We start from the raw sequence: 24162 nt of genomic DNA on the forward strand, positions 1-24162 counted from the left end.
GCCAATACTTACAAACCAGATTTCACACACAAATTCAGAATTCTGGATGCTCTTAAAGAGAAATCTGATGTCATGAGGTTCACAGCCTCACTTAGCTTTCCCCTGGTTGAAGAGGAGGTACACTCTTGTGACACTTTCCTCCCAGAGCACTTCTCTCATGTACTTATCCTCCAGCCTCCAGAGACATCATAAGCTTGTTACCCATGGACACCCTCTTTCATTGGTTTAAACTGTAAATACATGCTGTTGATTTTTAAATATTGTTATTGAGATGTCCTGCATACTCCCCAGAATCCACACATTCAAAATCAAATTTAGCATTTTTTTTAAAACCTAATTTTCTTCTAGTATTCCCTAAACAACCCAGTTAACAGAATTACATCCCTACAGTTGTCCAAACTAGAAAAATTGTTAGGGTTATTCTTTCTTCCTTCTCATTTTACCTACAGCTTTTTGTCATTCATATGCAAAATTATGACACATTTAGGTCTTCGCTGTCATTGTGGCTAGGGTTTTAAACCTCTTTCCCTTCCTGACATCTGGAAAACTACTATTTACTTTCCAAGATGGATCAAAATTACTAAGTATCTGAACTATGTCCTCTGCCTCAACAAGCAGTTAGCTGTTGCTATTAGCAGGATTTCATGTACATTATATATTGGATAGCATTTATTTCTTTCTTTCTGGCTCCACTAGACTAAGGATTTCCTAAGGACAAGGATAATGATTTAGTCATCTCTGTATCACCAGAAGACAGACAAGCATGTAACTTATCAAATGTGTTAAATAAATGTGAATTTTACAGATAAAGGAGGATTTATGTATCATATGATTTCACCTTAAACATTTTATGTTTCATTCTTTGGTGAAACACATTTTTTGATACTATTTTGGTGCTGGCTTTGAATTGAGTCTAGAATCTTAAAATTTTGACCATATGACTATTAAATGGTTAAATCAAAAGTTAATTTATTGACTCATTAAAAAGTAAGGATTTTTTTGGTAAATTAACAATTGTCTTAAATACCTAAGGATATCAGGCATTACATCTGAAAAAATGTGTCAATATTTATAAAACAGATCCCACAGGAGCAACTGAACAGCTGTTGAAATCTGGCACATCACTGTGCCAAGCTGAATTTAATGACCTACATGTGAAGGGCTACAGATCCAATTACTAATCCTCTCTCAGCTACTCTCTGCCCTGATATGGAGGCAGCTGAAAAAAGATGCCCTACGAACAAATCAGAAAAGGATCCAGACCTCACCGCCAATGCACAGTTAACTGAGACCATTTAGATTTGAAATGAGTTAGAAACAGATGGGACCTACACGTTTTATAGCTCACAGTTTTTTAAATACAATTTGAGTTTAAAGCAAGTGACTTGTTTTTAGAGAAGTTTCAATTCTTTCAGAGACTCTCAAATTTTTAATTAAATTTTCTATTAACAGACTCCTCTAAACATGTTCAAATGTCAAGTATTAACAAAAATTGGGGGGAGGGGTGCATGCCTGTAAGCCCAGCACTCAGGAGGCTGAGGCAAGAGGATCGCTGAGTTCGGGGCCAGCCTGGGCTACATAGTGAGTTCAAGGCCAGCCTGAACTACATAGCAAGACCTTCTCAGAAAACAAACCAAAACCACAACAAAAACTGAAGTCTTTCCACACTGAATAGATTTCTATTCAAAGATTCAAACCTCATTTTTATCTTCAAATTCTACAACGACCTATTAAAAATATGTCCAAATAAGAAAACAGATAAAAAACAGTCTACAGGATTGTGTTTCATTTCTCTCACAGTTGACTCGGTCTATATATAGCAAAAGATTACATAAGGTCGGGGGTTGCAAACAATGAAACGTCGCTTGATCTTCCGCAAAACAGCACAGGAAACTGTTCAAGAGTGAATGGATATGACCTGTACAGCTTAAATATGTTATTTATTTTTAGTTTGACTCCTTTAATTTTCTGCTTATCTAAACTCATGGATACTAGTAATCTTCCTCTGTATAAGCGAGAAATAATGTAGGCAAGAAATACTTTTCTCATCTTCAACTGAAGAATTCAGAGCCTTTCGTGTCCGTCCTGTTTTTAACTTTTAAGAGCCAGAACATCTTAGCCCTCTCCTCCATTCCCACCAGAGTACACGAATGAATAAAGCCCCACAGGAGCACGTTCACCTCCCGAAAGGAAAAAAAACCGACGCCGCCACAGCCAAGACCCCAAAACCCAAGACACCGCCGCCATTCAGTCCCAAGCACCACCTTCAAGCCCCGCCCCCCACACCCCCAACAGAGTCCGGCGTCGGCGCAAGGCGATGACGTGAGTCGCACGCGCCCAAGCCTCGAAAGAGGAGCTTCCGCCTCTGCCTCTGGGAGTTGAAGTTTCCAAAGGAATACTCGCGAGCGAGATAAAGACCACTTCAGGAGGGCCTTCTGAGCCTGCTCCACATATCCCACCCACTCTTCGGACAGGTAAATCTAATACCTCTATCCGCTTTCCCCTTGGTATTCTTTGGGGCAAAAGGGGGAGCGTGCTTGCCGCCGTCCGCTGACAATAAGGGAAGTGGACCTGAGTGAACATCTGCAGCCATCTTTTTCCGGAGGGAAGGGACGTCATAGGGCGTACCCCTTTCCCCCTCTCCCCGCCTTCTTACCCACCTCTGATTGGCTTTCTGTGGTTTAACCCCGCCTCTGGGCCTCGCACGCATGCGAGCGGTGTGAAAGCGACGGCGTGCGCTACGGCGTGCGCGGCTCTGCCCCTGCGCAGTGGGCGACCATAAGAATGTAATTCCACAGAGTAGTTCGGGAGGGTGGCGGGAGAGTTCACTGTGGGGTCTCGCTGCGCGGAGTAGGAGTCGTTTAAGGAACATCGAAGAGATTCTTGCAGTTTACGAAATGCCTATGTTTAAAACTCAGGAATTCCTCCCAAACTTAGAATAGGGATCGCGTCTCCTGGCTTGCCCTGCCCGGCCCTCCTCGCCGCAGCTTCGGCGGCGCAGTAGCCGCGGTCCGACCCGGTCCCGCCTTGTAGCTGCCCTGCGGGAGTCTACGTCTTCCGGGAGGGAGGGAAGGCCGAGTACTAAGAGGCCGGGACGTGTATCGTAGGCCGCTTGGTAAAAGTTTTTGCAGGTTTTTTCCTGGCCTTTTCTGGTTTAGTATGTGTCTTCTCTCCTTGAGCTGTAATGAAAGGCACAAATACACCAGGGAATGTGAGAGGCTGTTCGTCTGTTCGTCTCGCTCAAAGTGACCTTAGTGTCTTCATTCGGTTCTTCGTTTCCTGAGTCCACCAGATAACCTGAATCTGAGAATGAGCCCACTAAGTGTTTAATTTTGTTAGAGCTAAATTTCACACGAACACTTATAGTAACTGTAAAATACGTTCTTTAATACTTGTTGAAGTTGACTTAAATGAAAATGTACTGTAACAAACGATATCAGAGAAAGACAAAACTGCATAGAGACTGAATTGCGATCAAAATTAAAACTTAGCATGCATACTTAGCAAAGTGCAATATTTTGCGTGACAGGTAATCCATATAAATTAGTGCGTCGTGAAGTGTTTGTAGCTTAGATGGTCCGAGTTGGTGCATAGTAATTTATATCAAGCTAGTATCATTTTTGCTACCTTCTACTTTGGTTTCAATGACTAGCTTATTTAAAGCTTAGAAAATTCACTTAGTGCAATTCATTTTCTTAAGAGAATAGCTTAAAAATTAACGTTGACTAGTTCCTGGTTTTTCCCTGTACTATTTCATAGGCCGCTAAAAACACTACCAACGCTGTAGTTGGTCAAGTTAAACTTAATTCGAGATTTCTTAGATTGGGAAGGCAAATGCTCCCCCTGGTGTACATGTGGTGTAAAATATTGCCTTATATTGCTTTTTAAATTCTAACATTATAGAGCTAATCAACACTTACAGTTTTTGAACAAAATAGAGAACTAGCCAAAAATGTTGCTACTAATAGTGTTGCTACTACTGCTTTCTTGAAATATTATTTTATAAAAAGAGCATTTTCCCCTAAGAATCTTAATTTTTTTTAATTTAATGGGATGTATGTTTTCTTCACCTGTATTGTTTTATATACATTGCTAAGTTTTATTTAATGTACCATATATGGAAGTAAAATAAAAGTGATTCTAGGCATCACAATATATATGTCTTAAAAATTTTTTCCTTCTGATCTTTTAAAGCTATTTCTCCTGTCTGCAATTTCTCAAATTGAATACTGATCTTATTTTCTAGTTTTAAAAAATTAACTCAGGGGCAGAGAGATAGAACTGGAGGTATTTTTTCTTAGGTTTCAGTGGCACGGATCTGAGCCCTTTTTCATCAAAATTGAAGCAGCACAGCTATTTGAGGCTTGTTTATGGTGTTGGGTTTTGTTTGTTTGTTTGAGACAAGGCCTCACTGTGCAGTTCAGGCTGGCCTTGAACTCACTTTGTAGCCCCAGGCTGGCCTGAAACTAACAACCATACCTCTTCTGTGAGTACAGTCATGTGCCACCCCGCCTGGCTAAGGCTCTTTTTTTTCTTATTCTTTCTTTTTTTTTTTTTTTGGTACTGGAATGGAACTCTCAAACTCGCGATCTCGCGCTTGCCAGACAGGTGCTATGCCGCTGAACTATCTGCTCAGCCCTTAAGGCTCTTTTTTTTAAGATAAGGGTTTCGTCCTGGGAGTTAGTACAGTTGGATCTGGGTTTGAATCCTAACTCTATTACTTCATTCATATGTTTTTTACCGAGTATTTTGAGTATGTGCTTTGTGCTAGGTTTGTTCCTTAGGTTTTATTCAGTAGTTTTGTAATGCTGGGGAGGTTATTTAGCCTCACTCCTTACTCTTTTTAGACTGAGCACAATGCTTTTCAACTTCACAGAGTTGTTTTAAAGAGAAGTAGATAGTGAATCCTTTACTAAGCCCAATAAGAATTAGCAAACATTTCATTACTTTAAAAAATATTTTGTACTGCCATGTTTACTCAATTGTTTGTTCTGCCAGTATATAATAAGGACCAAACAATACCAACCACCATGTTAGGGCTGACAAGCAACAACCATATAAGAAAACCACTGCTTAAGGGGCTGGGGATTTAGCTCAGCGGCAAAAGCGCCTGCCTGGCAAGCACAAGGTCGTGAGTTCGGTTCCCGCTACCTGAGAAAAAAAAACAAAAAAACAAAAAAAAAACACTGCTTAAATTGTAAATTGTATTTGGGAAATGTTTTGTTACTTAAATTTGGGTTTTTTTCTTTTATTAGTAGCATCTGTATATAGATTTATCAGCCAGTTCCACTCATTACTTAAATTTTGTTTTTTTATCTTTGTATAGATTCATCAGCCAATTCTTTAGGAAGGAAGAATCAAATAATTTTTCTTAAGGCCAGTAAACATTTAGTAGCATCATGCTTAGTCTTTTGTGAGAATAAATAACAAATTATATTTTTAAGCTTTGGTATAAATAATCTATTGAAGAGAAAAGAAATTTCAGTATTCTAACCTCTCCCTAATCTGAAGGCAAGTTTACTTCTAGGCAGGTTTGAAGATAAGTGTGGTTAGATTCCAGTGAAGATACATTTGAGATGACCCTAGGTATTTTACAAACCAGACAGATGACAGAGTCAATTTTCATGGTTCGTTTTTTCAGCCATGACTAAAGTGGAATATTCATGTATTTATAATCAAATGTACTGGAGGGAAAACTGAATTTGTTGTCTGTACTGTCCAAATCTATAAATCCCACAATATCTTTAGTTAAAGCCCATTGTTAGTGTACAACCAGATAATGAAATGTTCTTTCTTCCCTCATTCTGCAGCGTTAAAGATTACAGAAAAGTTGCTTTTCCGGCTCTCTCTTGTTTTGTCCCCCTGCCCCCCACTGGGTGTTGAGGCCATGGCCGCATGTATACTAGGCAAGTGCTCCAGCTGAGCTGCAGCATCAGTAGCCCTTTTCTTTTTTTTAGACAATCTTGTTAAATTGCCCAGACTAACCTTAAACTTGGCGACCCTTCTGGCTCAGTGTCCCGAGTAGCTGGGATACAAGTTTGTTCCAGCATGCCTAGCTTCCATCTCTTTTCTAAAATAATTGTTTTCTTTTATAAAAACAATATTTTTATTATATAAAACAAAATGTAGAAAACCATGAGTAAGAATTAAACATGTTTGTGTATACCTTTCAAATAATGTAGTAGATATATTATTTTTAAATAGTTGGAGTAATGAATATATTCAAAATATAACTATTTCTCTATCATTAGTTTTGGAAATATGATTTTTACAGACTGCTTAGTATTCTTCGTGCCTGTTATAGATGAACCATAACTTACTTATTCTTTTGTTGACATTTAAGTAGTTTCTAACTTTCCTCTGCTAAAAATAACATAACAGCATATATCCTCTGGTGCATTTTCCATGTGCATTTCTGATTCTTCATAGGAATTTATTCTACAAAAATAAATTATTTGGTCAGTGTTTTAAAGTTCTGTTTTAAAATGTTTGAAACAAAAAACTGTGCAGCCTTCTGAAAAAGTTGCATGATAACCACCACTAATATATGAAAACATTCTGTTTGCTCAGACCTTTACCATCGTTACCATTGAATGATATTTATTTGATATTAAATGGTATTAAAATGATCTTTGGCAACAAATGACATTTTAATTAACATTGATCTCTGTTCATGCTTTAGGTGACTATTAATCACATCTGTTGGTCATTTCAGTTTTTTTACATTATATGTTTGTAAATTACCTGTTTATGTCAAAAATTACTTTTCAGTTTTTCAGAGACACCATATAATGTCATCTGAAACCTCACCAGATTTTATTGAGACTTCTGTTGCTGAAAGAAAGCAAGACTTAAATGAAGATCAGCAAAAGGAGAGACAGAAACCAAGAGTGAATGAAGGGGTTGAGCCAGTATCTAAACGACGAATGAAGAAGCTCATGAAGCAGAAGCAATGGGAGGAACAACGAGAACTCCGCAAGTACGTGTTCCAGTGTGTGCAGGTGCCCTGTCCTGTTTGGGAATGTGGAATGTTGGACCTTGTGTAGCACTTTGACATATTAAAAGTATTGGATTCATGAAATTGAGGTTATCTGTATAATTAGCTAACACTGTCAGTTGGCTGGTAAAGCTGTCTATAGCTTAAATTACTACTTTTTTTAAAGCAGTGTTGAACTTACACTCAGTGTATGGTATTTACTCATCCAAGACATTGTGAGTGGCAGCACAATTTCTGAAGTAATTAACTTAGATAAGGGATATAGAGAGTATATCCTAGACATGGAATAAAAATAACCAATTCAGATCAGATTTTAGCCTAACATGGATTTTGCTAGAATGAGTTTTTATGGGAACATTTAGTCTTTAGCTTTGTATGATGCCAAAATTTATAAGAGAAACTAAACTCTAGGTGATATAGATAGGAAAAAATGAATTTAAAAATAACTATTTTTTATACCTAATGAGTGCTGCTTGAAAACCATGTGAAGAATGAGTGATGAAAGTAAAATCCATCATAGTCACATTTAGTATTATAAGGCTTTCATGGAGACACTGATGCCAGCAGTAAATGAAACTATTGAGGAGTATAGTTAGGATTCGGAAAGTTTTAAGATTATTTTGCAAAGTGTTTCCTGTATAAAGTTGCTAGATGAGCTAAAAAGAATTGCTAATACAGATACTTGACGATTTTTGACCCACAGAAGTAACAAATTTCAACTACTTTTAAAAAAGTTGTTCAACTTTTTAAAAAGTAATTTCTTTGTTTTACTTATGAATACCTAAATATAGAATTAACAAAAAGTTACTTCAATTACTAATTTTAGACAAAAGCGGAAGGAAAAACGCAAGAGAAAGAAGTTAGAACGACAGTGCCAAATGGAGTCAAACTCAGATGGAAATGACAGGAAACGTGCTCGAAGACAAGTTGTTCACAGCACGCTCCGCCTTATCATCGACTGTAGTTTCGATAATTTGATGGTCTTAAAGGTATCATGAATCATTGTCAGAAAAATCCAGTAGGTGAATGAGGCTAAATCATTCTTAATTTGTAATGCATGTATTAATTTGTAATGCATGTACATTTCTAGTCACATTTTTAAAAATCTGCCCCTTAAATTAGTTAATAAATTGCTTTGATATATGTGTACAGTTTATATGTATGTGTGTTTATATATGTATAGATGGATAGATCCGTTCCATAATTAGATGATAAAAGTCAGTAACTGCATATTAATTGTACGGATCTATGGGATTTTTCCAGTGCCATTGGTAAAGTGTGAAAACAGTAGTAGCGTGTTGCTTGTTGTCTCTTTAGATATTTTTCCTGAAGGAGCGTTTTAAATGATACCAAATATGAAATGATGGGACAGGAAAAGTATTAACTTACAGTGATCTTGTCAGTATGCAAGGAAGTCTATGAAAATTGTCAGAATAGTGGTTAAGAAGCAACATTCATCCTATGTATGCAGTGCTTTGCTTATTCTGTTTTTTTAATCTCATGGAATGGCCATAGATAATTTTATGTTTTACATATTAATGCTCTTTTTTTAGGATATTAAGAAACTCCATAAGCAGATTCAGAGATGTTATGCAGAAAACCGAAGAGCGCTGCATCCTGTGCAGGTATGGCCGAGGAGTTTAAAACAGTCCAGTTCCATTTATGTCCTTCGTGACAAAAGATGTAGACAGTTCCATTTGGCTTTGCAAGAGTCTTGTAGATCATCTTGTTTAATGAGTTTTTGAATGTTTTCTTTTTCTACAAAAATGCAAATATTTCAATGTGTTTTCTCCTGTATCACTCTTGAGAACATTTGTCGCAGTCATCGTCAGTCTTGCCAGAGTGCCCTCTCTACCACTGTGTTGTTGAACATCTTCACTGCAGGATATGCCTGTGTTTTCATCCACTTCTGGGCTCTCAGCTCCATCTAGTGCTGGGAGGTGGGAAAGGGCAACAGGAGCGCTAGGGCTCCCTTCTCCGATGTGTACACTAGCTCCTATTATGTAAGTTTTGTGTGCTTAAAGGACCATAGTTTCTTTTGGGGTCAGTCATAATTTGAAAAGTACTTTGTAAACTGGGGTGAAGAATACAGGCTCACTAATGTTAAGATCCTTTTTTTTAACCGTGATAGTAGTTATAATTTTTGTATTTTATAATGTTGTATTTCCATGATAGGTTTTGAATCCTCATTTTTATCCATAGCCCCTTATAACTTGGTTTAAAATAAGTATTGGGGTTTGAAATTAAATTTTAAATACTTTGGACTAGTAAGAAAAGTAATAGTGGTGCCAAAAAAGGATGAAGTCATTGACAGCTTGACATGGAGGCAGTAAGTTTGTAGAGACCTGATGACTGTGGAGATCAGATCACAGCTACTTCAAAGTGGGACTAAATGTAGAGGAATCCTGATGTTAATGGATCATGAGAGGCACCCACAGAATGTCACATCTACCTCAGATTTCTTGTATACTCAAAGTATGTCACAAATTATTTTTTTCCCAGGTCAGTGAGAGTATATTTTGTGTCTCATTGCTGATCAGATGAGTGTACAAGGGAAATAAAACATTGGGCTTAAGTGATGATTTTCTCTTTTTCTATGCATGCCAATCTCTTACCAGTTTTACTTGACAAGCCATGGAGGCCAGTTGAAAAAGAACATGGATGACAATGACAAAGGATGGGTCAACTGGAAGGTAATGAAAACAGTCCAGCTCTCACATTGTCTTGGTTACTTTTTTCTCGTTGCTGGGACAAAATACCTGACTCGCAAAATTAAGGAAGGAAAGGTTTATTTCGCTTACAGTTTGTGGAGGTTTCAGTCCATATTTGGCAGATTATAAGGCAGAGTGGCACATGGCAGAGAGCTACAGCTCAGGGCAGCAGAACACAGCAAAGCAACAAAACAAAAGCCAGGAATGGGGGAGGAATGTCCTCAAGCAGCTTCTTCCTCTCCCTTACATATGCAAACTATCCACCCCAGGGTGGGTGTAGCTCTCACACCCATCAAACTCTAAAAGTCTGCCCCATGGCCGCTTGAGGCTTTGGGGGGACACACAGACATAAACCATAACACACATAATCCCAAGTATCTCCACACTTGGAAAGCCCTACATTTGTACATACATTCTAAATAATATCACTGTACCTAAATGTCAGTGTACCTAAGTCTAAAGATATATATTGAAAAAGCTAAAGAATGAAGTATCTGTTAATTCATACCTGCACTCTTTAAGTCTTACTTGCTGCCTTGTTGCCAACTTTAAAACACACTTTAAAAAGGAAAAATTTTTAAAGTTTGCTTTTCCCCCTAGTAGACTAGCTTTGTGGTACATATGGGTAAGTGTAAAGTTGAAAATGTGTCTGGATTCGAGCTGTCCAATATGTGCCCCTAGGCACATGAAGCTGTTGAGCTTTTGAAATGAGGTAATAGTTTGAAATGTGAATTGCCATGTGCTATAAATGTGAAATACTGGATTTCAGAGGAGGGGAGGGAGAGACAAAGAAATAGAGCTTTTATCTAACTTAAAACATTTATTATATGCTTACGTGATAGTATGAGCATATTGTGTTAATAAAATATATTATTAAAATTATTTTTGCTGTTTTTTTTCCTCCTCACTTTTTAAATGTAGCTACTAGAAAATTTAAATTATAAATGTTGCTTATAGTTTTTCTCTTGCCCTGACTGTTCTCAGTCATTTGCACAAATGTAAATAGAGTGACTTAGTACTAACTCCTGCAGGACTCTTCTCACCGGGGAAGTACCAGGTTCTTCTCACACGAATCCCATAATGGCTATGTTATTTTATTAATAACTTCTAATATGAACAATTTCAAAGGCTTTTTAAGTTTATAGATACAATGTATTCACCAAATCTTCTATGCTCATGCCTTTTTCTAAGAAATAAGAGTGGTACCTTGTTCATGAACTTAATTTGTTCCATAATTCTGGGGAAAATGGCCATGTTTGTGTTCATGCAAAAAAGAAAAAGATGGCTGCAGTTGTGTTCATCACCTGATGTAGAGTTTGCAAATAAAATTTTGTCAAATGCTTCTGTTTGCAAACTACTCTGCTTTCAAATAAAAGTGTTTATGAACTGAGACACCACAGTAATGTAAGAATAGACATACTTAGAGTTATTTTATGTCTTGTTCAGTTTATGATTTGCATCATCAGTTTTCCAGAGAAATAGGAGATTCACTGGTCTCTTGTTACACCAGTCCCTGTTGAGGCCCTTATCAAGTGTAGGGGTCAGATTTATAGTATACTGTCTTCCAGAAAGTGGCTTTTATGAATAAGTAAATGATGCATTATAGGTGCCTGCTTCTTTCTTGATTTCTTTAAAAGTTATTGGGGAAGAGTCACCAGAGCCTGGCCATACTTCTGAGCAGTTAATGTGGTTTGCGAAATCATGGCTGCCAACTGTTGTTCAATCTTATCCCTTCAACCTGATCATTTTGGTAGAGAAGTTTTCAAATGTGTATCTGTGTACAATCCAACATATTTACATTTAAATCTATAAGCAGTTTCCTTTTGATGATTCAAGCAGATGGGGAGGAAGTAATTAATTAACTGAAGAAAATTTCTTGGCTAGAAGCCAGTATGAGTAAATAGATAATAAAAATGCATTTGTTTTGTTGGGACGCATAAAGTTGGAAAGTGCCTTATTCAGGAAAGAACTATTTAAATTAAAGAGTTTGAATTTTATCTGTGAGGAATAAGGACATTGAAAGTAGTAGTTTTAGAAATTAGTTAACTGTCAGCATGTAGAAGTAGATTGGAAAGGTTTAAGACCAGAGACAGAAGAATAAAACTAGAAGGCTGTTTAAGTAATTGAGGTGTAAAATGATAAGCATTAAAGGAGACTATTTTAAATAATGGTACTATAATGATATTCTTTTAAACATCCTTTCAGATGTTTTTGATTGAGTTTGTTTTGGGAAAAGAAAATAATCATTTTTGGCCAACTTTCACAAAATCCTATCAGTTAATAGCATTTTCCCCCTTGTTCTTTAAAGGATATCCACATCAAACCAGAGCACTATAGTGAACTCATAAAAAAAGAAGACCTGGTCTATCTTACATCAGATTCCCCTAACATCCTGCACGAATTAGATGAGTCAAAGGCCTATGTGATTGGAGGTTTGGTAGATCACAACCATCACAAGGTACTATTAAGTGTTCTTATTTTGTTTATACATACATAAAGTTTGTATTTCAGCATTTCTTGATATTTATTGAGCACCTACTATTTTAATCACCCTTCAAGCTAAGCAAGGATTTAGGTGTGTTAACTGCCTATCCTCAGTACAACTCAGTGAGGTCAACATGGTTTCTATCTTCATTTCACAGGTGAGGACTCCAAGGCCCAAAGAAATTAAGCTTAAAATTTACAGTGATAGGTGGCAAATCACACTGTTTGAAACAAGGCAGATTACTCCTAAGTCCTTATATTTAAGGACTCTGCTGTATGGATGTAAGATGCTGTGGCTAATGTACTGCTAACCCACTGAAATTTAGGACAAGTTTTTTTTTTTTTGAGCCACGGTCTTGCTGGCCTTGAAATCACTCTGTAGCCCTGGCTGGCCTCATACCCGCAGTAATTCTCCTGCTTCGGTCTCCCAAGTGCTGGTATTACATGTGTGTGTGCCACCATATCTGGCTTATACCAGTTTCTAAGTATAAGATTTCAAGAGATTTTTTTCTATTCCCTTACACAGTAATTTGTACTTTTCTCTCTTCCTGTCCCACACATTTATTTAAATGAAGCTAAGGAAATGCACTTTCTGAAGGGAAACATCATCTTGTACTTCGTAGCCTGCTGAGTTCAACTCAGCTAAGGAAAAAGCCTGTTTTATCACGAGAGTAGGAAGAAACAGTTCCTTACTCCTGTGCAGATAGAGCTTCCTGCCGTGTTGCCGATGTTTGCCCTTGCCTGTGCATGAGGGAGCTGTGAGGCTTGAGAGCATGAGATGTGCACAACCAGACTGAGAAACTGAGTTTAAAGATGACAATCAGTTTAAATTTAAGTCTTAAGAAGTGACTTCCAAGTGGGATATGTGCAGAACCAGACTTTTTCTTACATTGTGTGTTTTTCTGAACTAACATAATTTTGTTTATAACAGTATCTAAGCCAGTAGTTGAGAAATACAGCTCTCTCTTTCCTTTATGCTATGTTGGCCATGTCAGTCCTAGTTAGACATAGGCATCAAGATTTTATTTTTGAGAAGAGATGAAATTCCTATTCAACAGATTTTTAATTGAAAGAAAGGGAAAAATAAAATCTATAGACAGGTTTTTAAACCTTTTCATTCAGGTTTTCATGAATCTATTTTTGTCACTTGTGCCTCTTACTGTTAAGGAATTGAAATTTATTTTCTTTATATTTTTTATATTCATAGAAGGAGTGATAGTGCTTTTCTTGGAATTCAGTTTCAGTTATTTGTTTATATATTGTGCTACTGGGGATTGAACCTATGACCTTCACACTGAGCTACTCCCACAGCACCCTTTTAAAACTTTCAAATTACAATTTTTATTTTGAGACAAGGTCTCACTAAGTTGCCAGGGCTGGGCTCCAGCCTGCGATTCTCTTGCCTCAGTCCCTCAGGGTCCAGGGATTCTAGGTCTGCCATGCCATCATGCCTAGCTAAGTATTTTAAACAGAGAAATGCAGTAGATAGTAGTGAAAACATATTTTGTCAAAAGGCAAGTGAGCTGGATTTTTCTTAGTTTTTTCACTGAGGATCTATATAACTGGCTGGGAATAGAATTGATTTGGCCTCAGTATTTGTGAATTGAAAAAGTTAAAACAAATACTCTAAACATTGTAATTATTAAGAGAATGTTTCCAACTTAGCAGTTACATACATACACACACCTCACCCTTTTCAGACATTAGCCTCTGAACTAGAGACTTTGATTTTGCAATAATGTAATGTTCTAGTCTAAGCCCCAGGATCCTTTTTTTAGGGTTGCACGTATAAACAAGCATCAGATTATGGGATTGATCATGCCCAGCTTCCCCTCGGAAATTTTGTGAAGATGAATAGTCGGAAAGTTCTGGCGGTTAATCATGGTAAGCTGTAACAGACACAACTGTGAGAGATTTGGACAAATAGAAAATTCTGTACCTTCCCAGAGAAACAAACTTTTGGAGAGCATTTTTAATTTATTCAAATAATGGAGATGATAATGCATATTTTGGAAAATTTTGAAAATGTACAGAAGTGTACAAATAAGTAGATATAATTTCATTATTCAGAGATAGTTAGTATTTACTTTTTGATGGATTTCCTTTAGTTCTTTCCCCATGCTTATCCAATTTGTATAATTGGATTCCTACTCTATTGCATATAATATTTCTAAATGGGTATTTTACCCTGTTTACCATTACGTTTTTTCATGTCACTGAATCATCATTAGTGGTTTATGTAACTTCCATCATGTAAATACAGACATTCCTTATTTAATGACTGAGTTCCAGTACTGCAACTAGATGAACTGAATTAATTGCTAAATGAGTTCTATATAGTGTGTGTTACAATATAGAACAAAGAAATGGTCAAAGGAAGCTCCAGCTTGATGACTTCGCTTTTATTTGCATAACTTATATGCAGTACTATAATACATAACAACATAAAACTGCAGTACTGTACTATATAGTACCATCAGCAAAAATTACAGTACTGTGTAAACAAGGGGTATTGCACAAAAAAAGACATTGAGGCTGTAAAAACAAGATGCACAGAACTGTACAAAAACAAAAGATGGGCTGCAAGTCTGAACAATGCACTTCTGTCATAAGTTTAAACAGTCATTAAACAGGTAGGTTATTATATGAGAAATATCTTTAATAACCATTTTCCTTTCATTGAAAATTGTTTTTGCTGTCATGAACAACATTGTAATGAACTTTCTTGGACCTGATTCTTGGACTGGAGTTTTGCTTTCTCATACTCTTTAAGGAAATGTTTTGGTCAATACACAACCACCTAATGAACCTTAAATACTTTCTTTACAGTAGGCTTTAGGGAATTAAAGAAATTACTGAAGAGATGAACAACTTCTAAACCTTTTATGTATAGTAGAAGTGATTTTTCCACAAAATAATCCAAAATAGCCCTTTGGCACTGTGTTGAAAAAAGAGTGTATTAGAGACATATTGATAGTATTTACTCCTTAGTGTTAAGCAAACAAAACAGAAGATGAGAAGCCACACAGAGCGGGTGGCTCATTATAGGAAAGCTAGAAGAAAATTAGATGAATACTAACCATGTGTCTTCTAGCTATATGTTAGTACATAGAGGATAAACAAAAGGAATTAAAACAGGAAATATGCACTGACCACAGTTGACGAGCAGTTGTGGTGTCTGTAGCTTGAGAGCTGCCTCAGGAAGCTCACGAGCCTTGGGGCAGGTAGACCCTGACAGCCAGCAGGAAGAGGTAAGAGTGAAGTAGTCATTACACCAAAATGTGTACGTTAGAAGACAGAATGCAATGTTGGGATGGACTTGACCAAGGAATGTATGGAGTGTGTCTTTATTGCAGTATTTGAGATTATTCTGGAATACCTACAAACAAGAGATTGGCAAGAAGCATTTTTTACTATCTTACCCCAGCGGAAAGGAGCTGTTCCCACAGACCAAGCCTGTGGCAGTTCTCCCCAGGGCCAGCAGGCTACCAGAGCTGAAGGTGGATCGGACAGTGAGGGGGAATACAGCAGGAAGGAACCGGATTCACCACATTCAGAGGAAACGCAGGATGAGGAGACCCACTGAGTCTGCAGTGACTGCCACACCAACACCACTGGTTCCCTTTGCTCTTGTGATGCATTAGGAAGTGACAAGCGAGGCACATCACAGAACAGTCACCTTGGAACAGAATGTTATTTTCTCTTATTTATGTTGTGAATTTAAAACTTTTTTTGAAATAAATAACAAAAAGGCCTTTATACTTTTAATAATTTTTTAAGAATTAAGATTTAAACACATATATGTTTTTTGTTAAGATTTGAAAAAGAGTTTTAGAAAATTTTGCTTTATTACTTTCATGCAGTAGTGTACCTTCATTTTCTTTCATTTAGTGGAATATATTCTCCAGAATGTGCCTTCTGACCTTCAGTTTTATTATTTTATGTTCAGATCAACACCTGATCCATGGCCTGTTTATTTGTGAGGGCAGATACTCATAAACATACTGGAAGTGTATTAGAATGTTGTATAGGGGAGTTACCCTCTATTTGCAGCTCTCATTTTCAGCTTAGGTACTGCAAAGAAATACCATAACTCTGGGAAGAAATGCAGTTTTCTAGACACAACTTCATCTCCTCGGAGCTGTGGAGCCCTACCTGTGCCTACTTTGTACTGTCTCTCATGGAAATAACCACACAGAGTTGAGAATCTCTTTAATACATTCTCTTAATTTCTATAATGCTAATAAATTACTTCAGTTATACAGCTGAGTGTTGGCTAGATTATAAGGCTGCTACTTTTGAAGGATCAATTTCATCTTTACTGAATTTAAAATAAAACAGATCTTAGCTATCCTTTCCTTCTATTTTTTTTTTAATAAAATATTTGTTGGCTTTTAAGGTGAATATTGTGCAGCTGCTTCATCATATAGTAATACTCAAACTAATGTTTCCGTTTCTGTAACAGACATGTGAAAGTGGACACATAATTGTACTTACATATTTGTCCCTTTCATGCATGGTTCTCAGTTACTAGGTGTGATACCTACCAGGACTTACTTGCATTTGTGTGAATGGTTGTGTCAAACACTAAGAATAGTTTGAATCTTATGAAGTGCAAACATCTACCACTGAACATTTGTTTGGAGTTATTGGCAGGGGAGGATGTGTGGGAGACCAGTAAAGGGGAATTGCGGCCTAATTGGCCTCCTCAGTGAGCACACATGAGAAACATGCAGAAATAACAGCAGGTTCTAGGGAAAAGTCAATACAGCTGAGATAAATTCTTTACCAGAGCATGTGCTAATGAATATTGGAAAGTCCCTGAATCTTGTGTTACTTTAATTGCTTGTACCTGTGTCTGAGTAAATAGATGCTCAAGGCTAGTCTGCCCACTAGAGGCTCCCTGGCTGGCCACATGTTAAACTAACCATGTCTGTTTCTCTTTCATCATTGTTTGCCCCCAGGTCAGGGGTGACAAACTAGCCAGACTGGGTCCCTACAGTGGTGCCTGGGTGGGGAAAGAACGGAGCTGGTTCCCCATGGGTGGCTCATGGGTAGGGAGCTGGGACCAGTGTAGACCAGTGCTGCTAAAAGGAAACTGTTTTAGTTTGAAATCAATAAGAGGAGAATTATGTTTAACATAAAGTGTCATTAGCCACAGCTGAAATAAAATTTCAGGAGCCTTCACTGAGTTTTGTCAAAATAAGTTTCTATTCTTTTCTATTTTCTTTAAAAAATACTTAAAAGTTATATTTAAACAGATGAGTTTTAGTACATACATGTTATATACAACTTACATATATACATTTATTGGGTTTAGTATTGGTGTTTACTGGCTCTTAATTTTTGTTGCTTTTTTCTCAGTACCTATTATAGTTACCCATTTAAAAGTAAGGTCTGAAAGCCAGGTAGCCCTGCACTTCTTAAAGAAGAAAGTTTGTTGCAAGTTTTATTTTTCAAAGGTTCAGACTTTTGTAAGTATGGTTTACTAACATGGAATAATGTCTTTTTTAATTTAAATTATTTTATGTACAGTAGGGCAGTGTATAATTATTAAAGGTGAAGGAAATCATTACAGGTATCACGTGGTTTGATTTTCATTAACTATGAAAAGTACTGTATTTCCTCGGGTTGCCATGAGAAATCACCAAAAGCTGGGTGCCTTAAAAACAAGAGAAATTTATTCTCTCAATACTTCCAGAGACTAAAAGCCCAGAATCCGGCGTCGCAGGGCCATGCTCCTTCAGATGCCCTAGAAGAGCCCCCTTCCTGCCTGCTGGCTTTCGGTGGTTGCCATTGATGCCTGCTGTGCCTGCCTTGCAGGTCCATCTGCTTTCTGCTCTGTCATCATACAATCTGGCCTCTGTCTCCCATGTTAGGGCCCAGATTTCCTCCTTCACCAACGCCTAGTGTGACCTCATCTGTGAACCCCTATTTCTAGACAAGGCACATTCATAGTTACGAGATGTCAGGACTTGATTTATCTTTGGGGGATATCACCTCACACTCTACAAGCCCATACCTTGTCATGGTATTGATTGACCAGAAGGCAGTGATTACCATCTCTTTTAAAAGAATTAATTTCTGAAGGATTTTAAAATTGCTTTAAAATAATATTTAAGCTTTCTCTTAATCAGTTTACTATATCCTTTTTTTTTCAACTGTTTTGGTTTTATTTAAATGCATTATTAGCTAAAACCTAAAGATTAAAATCACTTGTATTGAAACATGATAAAGAACTCATAATACATAAAATCATCACTGGGATATATATCTGCTGAATAAAAGGATTTCCCCTCACATTTTTTTTTAATAACTACACTCTTCGTAAAGCAATCTTGTTTGTTTTGGTTGGGGATGGCACTGTGCCACTGAGCTACGTCTTCGCCTCTGTGCTCTCCCTCTTTTTGCAGTGGCTCAATAAATTGCCCTGGGGGACTTGAGCTTGCCATTCTTCTGCCTCAGCCTCACCCAGTGCTGGGAGTATGTGTGTGTATGCCACTGTGCCCACCTAAGCTAGTTCATTCTTAAGGAAAAGAGCCCCCTTTAGTCATTCTCCAGAGATCCATGTTTAGACTTCTTGTAGCATTTGAAAAATGCTGAAAATGGAAAATCCAGTTCTACTCATGTCTTTTAGGAGGTGCATAAACAATAATGGAACCCAGTTGCTGGCATTGAAGAAGTGGTATTTCACTTTGTAGACAGAAAGGTCCTTGAGATGATGTCCATGAAAGACAAGAATTATCTATAAAACACTGAGAGTGTGTACAGATGGCAGGTGAAAGGTGCAATAAGAAAGGGAATGAATGTTAGGGGTTATCAGGATCAAGGCAGCAGTTAACAGCCTATAGCAGTTAACTTTGATTTCAATTAGCGTAGAGATATTTATCTGTTCTCCAGCTCATGACCAGACACATAGGCTTTTATTGCATGTGTGAGAGACCAGGACAACATTGAGGAAGGAAGAGGGAGAAGAGAAGGGGAGAGGGAGGAGGAGAGGGAGGGGGAGAAGGAGGAGTTGATGGGACCCTGCTATTTGTTAGTCATAAGACTTCAGGCAAGTAAATCCATGCTTAGAGTCTCATTCTGTCCTTATCTGTAAAGTAAGGTGCTAACCCATTTACTGTGTCTTTTATTAGTGTTTGTGCAAAACAGTTGTGTTTGAAGATAAGCAGTAGCTAACTTGGTAATGCTTATATTGGCTTTCACTCATTTCTGGCTTCATTCCCTTTGTTTCTTACTCTTCCTGGCGGTTGCCCACTCAAAGTGGTAATATTTTTAGGCTCTACTTTGAGGAATCCAGACTTGGGCAAATGCAGACTCCCTACAGTACCAAATGAATACAAGTTACAGATCTCTTAGTGAAGCGTTCATAAAACAATAAGCAATAAAAACAGTGCTAACAAAATACAGTAACCAAACAAGACTGTAGTTTATCAAAATATAAAGGGTCTAAAATCACTGAAATTGGATAAAATTAATATATATAGCATTTAAAGAAAGTTTGTAATGTTGAAAACTAAGAAAGTTCCAGTGGTCCAGTAGTTGGCTTTTGATTTCCTCTATCTCATTGTATAAAGAAGAAAAAAATCAGCCCCCCCATTCAAAGACCCAATCCAAAAATGGGCATTTGAGATGAATACGCACTTCTCAGATGAAGAAATTCAAGTGGCAAATAAGTATGTGAAAAAATTTCAACATCATTGGTCATTCAAGAGATGCAAATTAAAACAACACTGAGATTTCATCTCACCCCAGAAAGCATGGCTATCATCAAGAAATCAACCAGTAACAGTAATGCTGGAGAGGCTGTGGGGAAGAGGGAAAAGTTCTTCCCTGTGGATGGGCATGTAGACTGATGGAACCACTCTGGAAATCAATGTGGAGAATCCTTAAAAAACTAGATTAGAGGTCCCATTCAACCCAGCTATTCCCCTGCTGGGTATATTCCCAGAAGAATTAAAACCATCATACCAAAGTGATATATGTGCACCCATGTTTATAGCAGCACAATTTGTAATTGCTAAATATTGGAAATAATGCCCATCAACTGAGGAATGGATAAAAAACATGTGGTCTTTTCATACAATGGAATACTACACAGCCACAAAGAAGGATAAACTTGAGACTTTCATAAGTAAATGGCTAACAATTTGAGATCACACTTCTAAGTGAAATAAATCAGACTCACATGTGTAAACATTGTATTGTCTCCCTAGTGTAACTGAGAGTAAGTAAGGTCCAAAATGTACAATAGATATTGTAAAATGGGAAAAAATTGTTCAAAAGGAACTAGGCTGGATGAAAGGTAAAAGGTAAAAAAAGATAGTTATACTATTAGTTTCTCTTAGTTCATTGAAATGAAAGGTTTGTACTAATATCAGTTGGAGAATTTTTATGCCCATATCTTGTACTCTGAGTAACTACTTTAAAGATAACAATACTCAATGTGTTAACTATTGCTATTTTCCTATTATTTTGTTGTGCACTTTTGTTTTTTTCCATAAAAAAAATTAAAGCTCTTTGGAGGGATGACATATTTGCTACCATTGGTAACAGGAGGATTTGCCTTGTGTTTTTGGATGTCAGCTATCCAGATCTAAGTAAAAACTTCACTTTAAAAAAAATTAAATAGGAAAAAGGCATACCAGGTTAACAAAAGGCAGACAGAAATCATAGATGTAACATTGGATAATGTTCAGCACATTACTAATAAACAAGAGAAAGAAGGGATGTCATTACAGTCAAGAGTATGACCCTTGGTAAAGATCTACACTTACAAATATATGTGTGCCGGGGAGCAAACTATTCAAAATCATTGAGAAAAACTTTGATAATTAGATGAAATAGTAAACACATTGGTATAAAGAAATTAATTCATGTTTCCTGGCCCATAGGATAAATGTTTGGAAAACATAAATGCTGAAATTAATAATAGATATAACTGATAATATATCACATTTTCTATAGGTTTAAAACAAAATATGCCTTATTTTCCATTGTCAAGGGAATAGTTCTAAGAGTAACCATGTTAGATGATCAGTACAAAGGAAACTGCCAATAAACCTCCAATAAACTTACAATAAACCTGCCATACGTAGGGAACTTCTCTGTTAACAATTTGTAAAACTAGAAATAAATGTGGGATACGATAAAGGCCTGGCCACCTAGTACTTTTAAATTTTTTCTCAAGCAATTCTTTGATGAAAGAGGAAGTCAAATCCAACATTACAGAATATTTTGGAAATTGAAATAAAAATAAAAATGCATATTAGATCTATAGATTTAACTAAAGGTGTGATGAGTCATCATCTTAAAAGATGCCAATAACTGAAAATGAAAATAATTTAAAACATTGAAGACAACAGAGTAATGCACCTAAATAAAAAGAAAGTTAAGAAATAAAAATAGGAAAATTGAACCTATGATTAAGGCTGATTTTTTAAAAATGATAGTAAAATGTACAAAGCTAATGGAATCAAGAAAAAAGTATAAATACGTTAAATGAGATTTCAAAATAAACAGGAATTAGAATTATGAGACAAATTTGTCTCAATTCTATGAAAATAAATATGGAAACTTGGATGAAATGGTCAGTTTTTTAGGAAAATGCAGACCTCCAAAATACAAAAAATATAAGCTGACATTAGCATGGTGGAAATAATATTGTCAGAGGGCTACCACTGCCAACACAAAACCTTTGCACATATTAGCAGCATCTAGTGCCAGCTGCACTTTGACCTAGTCACTAATGCTTTTAGCTGTCCATCCAAATCCAGTTTTTCACTCCACCCCTTTTGCTTTTGTTGCTTTTTCTGTTTTCTGCCATCATGAACTACTGCCCTTTGCCATGTGCCACTCTGTCTTGGAGCCAGCTGAGTATGGACTGAAACCTCTACAAACTAATAAAAAAAGAAAGAAAGAAATTAGGAAAACAATATTCAGAATACCATAAACAAAAATTAAATACTTAGAAATTAACCTAATGAAGAAAGTGAAAGACCTCTATGATGAAAACTGCAGAACTCTGAAAGAGGAAATGAAAGAGGAAATCAGAAAATATAAAGATATGCCCTGTTCATAGATAGGCAAAACCAATATTGTCAAAATGGTCACACTTCTAAAACTGTTACACAAATTTAATGAAATCTCAATCAAAATACCAAAAACAACATGGTACTGGCACAAAAACAGACATGTGGATCAATGGAACAGAATAGACAATGCAGAAATAACAGCTGGCACATTCAGCTATTTGATCTTTGACAAAGGGGCCAAAATCATTCACTGAAAGAAGGATAGCCTCTTTAACAAATAGTCTTGGGAAAACTGCCAATCCCCATGTGGAAGATTGGAGCTAGACTCATATCTCTCACTATGAACTAAACTACACTCAACATGGATCAAAGATCGAAGTGTTAAAACAGAAACACTTAATCTTCTGGAAGATAAAAAAGGTAAAACTCTAAATCTTCTGTACAGCAAAGTAAAAAACAGAGTGAAGAGACAACCTGTGGAATGGCAAAAAAATTTTGCCAGTTGTTTCTCAAGGACTATACCTAGAATATATAAAGAATCCCCCAAAAATTAGACCCCCAAAATACAAAACCCAATCAAAAAATGGACAACTGGAATGAATAAAAACTTTTCAGAAGTACAAATGGTCAATAAATACTTAAAAAAATGTTCATCATTCTGTTATCATCAAGAAATAGCTATTATCAAGAAGCCAAGTAATAATAAATGCTGGCAAGGCTGTAGGGGGTTAGGGGAGGAACTTCTTTTAAACTGTCAGTGGGAATATAAACTAATACAACCACCATGGGAAAAAAAAATTCAGTTTTTCTTTCCATAGAATATAGGTTAATATGGTTCCTACACAGAGTTTTTATCGGCTTCCCTTGCAGCTAGAACAGCTCTCAGCTGTGGAATATGACTAGGAGTGATATTTATTTCCAGGCTGACTTTAATCAGGTACTCTCCTTATGGAAGGCAGAGTAATGTTCCCCAAAGGTCCAAACCACTGGGACCAGTGTGCATGTTACATGACCTGGTAAGCTGGAATTTAAAGTTGCAGATAGAATTGAATTGCTAATCTGCTGAGGAGAAAATATTGGATTACTATGGATAACTGGCTGGCCCAGTGTAATCAGTAGTGTCCTTCAAGTGGGAAGAGGCATAAGAGTCAGCATGAGAGTAACTAACAACTCAACTCCCCTTTGCTGCCACTGGAGACAGAAGAAATCCACAAACTAAGGAGTGTGGGATACCTTTAGAGGACAGGAAGGTGAGGAAATAGATTTGCCTGCAAAAGGAGTGCTTCCCCACCACTCCTTCACACTAGCTCAGTGTGGCTCCTTTCAGACCCTACCAGAACTGGAAGAGAATGAATGTGTTGCAGTATGTGGTAATTAGTTGCAGTAACAATAGTATTTAAGAGTCTCTGAGCAGCCACCGAAGGGGAAGGAACTGCAGGTGTGTGCGTGTGTGCGTGTGAGTGCATGTGCGGGTGTGTGGACAAGGAGGTGGGAGCAGACGAGTTAGAGTCCCAACTCCTTGGACTCCATTTGCTATTCTTTTCTTTCTCTCCCACACCTATCTGGTGGTAGTGGACATTTATATTTGCGATTCTTTTCATTCATTTCCCAGTTTTCAAAAATTTTAGGGTTGTGGGTAGTGGGAACAGCAGGGAAGGAGAAAGGAGAGTAGTGGCAGAAGAGCAGGAGGAGGATATGAATATGAAGATTAACCTGTAGTTAAGGAACAGAGCCCTGGAGAAGGTGATAGAATTGGTTCTTGATAATTGCCTGTGTGGCAACGGGGAAACTGAGGGCCTGAATGACACTTTTAAAGAACTAGAATGTCTGAGTATGGCTAATGTGGCACTGCCTTCCCTGGCCCCGCTTCCCAGCCTAAATAAACTTCGGAAGTTGGAACTTGCTGACCATGCAATTTCTGGAGGCTTGGAAG

The 24162-nt window shown here is 37.1% G+C and overlaps 2 protein-coding genes across 3 annotated transcripts in view; one reads left to right on the top strand and one right to left on the bottom strand.

Annotated features, from left to right (window-relative positions):
* The window catches only part of Mttp (microsomal triglyceride transfer protein), a 59071-nt gene extending 56475 nt beyond the window's left edge, over positions 1-2596 (bottom strand). The window contains exon 1 of the mRNA XM_013505400.1: positions 2488-2596. Coding sequence (XP_013360854.1) covers positions 2488-2583 — 96 coding nt within the window. The 5' untranslated portion in view covers positions 2584-2596. The remainder of the gene's footprint in view (positions 1-2487) is intronic.
* Trmt10a (tRNA methyltransferase 10 homolog A (S. cerevisiae)) lies at positions 1950-17765 on the top strand. Of its 2 annotated transcripts, none has more exons than XM_005406269.2 (8): positions 1950-2474; positions 6772-6979; positions 7824-7986; positions 8551-8622; positions 9616-9690; positions 12017-12166; positions 13971-14076; positions 15549-17765. In XM_005406269.2, the coding sequence occupies exons 2-8, from the start codon at positions 6792-6794 to the stop codon at positions 15776-15778; spliced, it is 984 nt and encodes a 327-aa protein (XP_005406326.1). In that variant the 5' UTR covers positions 1950-2474; positions 6772-6791; the 3' UTR covers positions 15779-17765. The 2 variants fall into 2 exon arrangements, with proteins under 2 accessions (XP_005406326.1, XP_005406327.1); XM_005406270.2 differs by lacking the exon at positions 1950-2474 and adding an exon at positions 2699-2786.
* The last annotated feature ends 6397 nt before the right edge of the window (positions 17766-24162 follow it).

The sequence above is a fragment of the Chinchilla lanigera genome, unplaced genomic scaffold (assembly GCF_000276665.1).
Source record: "Chinchilla lanigera isolate Chin_1 unplaced genomic scaffold, ChiLan1.0 scaffold00095, whole genome shotgun sequence".
In the NCBI taxonomy this organism is placed as follows: domain Eukaryota; kingdom Metazoa; phylum Chordata; class Mammalia; order Rodentia; family Chinchillidae; genus Chinchilla; species Chinchilla lanigera.

Bases quoted from the DNA above. Each gene is read 5' to 3' on its own strand.
- Trmt10a (XM_005406269.2), top strand. From the start codon at position 6,792: ATGTCATCTGAAACCTCACCAGATTTTATTGAGACTTCTGTTGCTGAA. The intron at 6,980-7,823 runs GTACGTGTTCCA...TACTAATTTTAG, and splicing joins GAACAACGAGAACTCCGCAA to ACAAAAGCGGAAGGAAAAAC. The intron at 7,987-8,550 runs GTATCATGAATC...CTCTTTTTTTAG, and splicing joins ATAATTTGATGGTCTTAAAG to GATATTAAGAAACTCCATAA.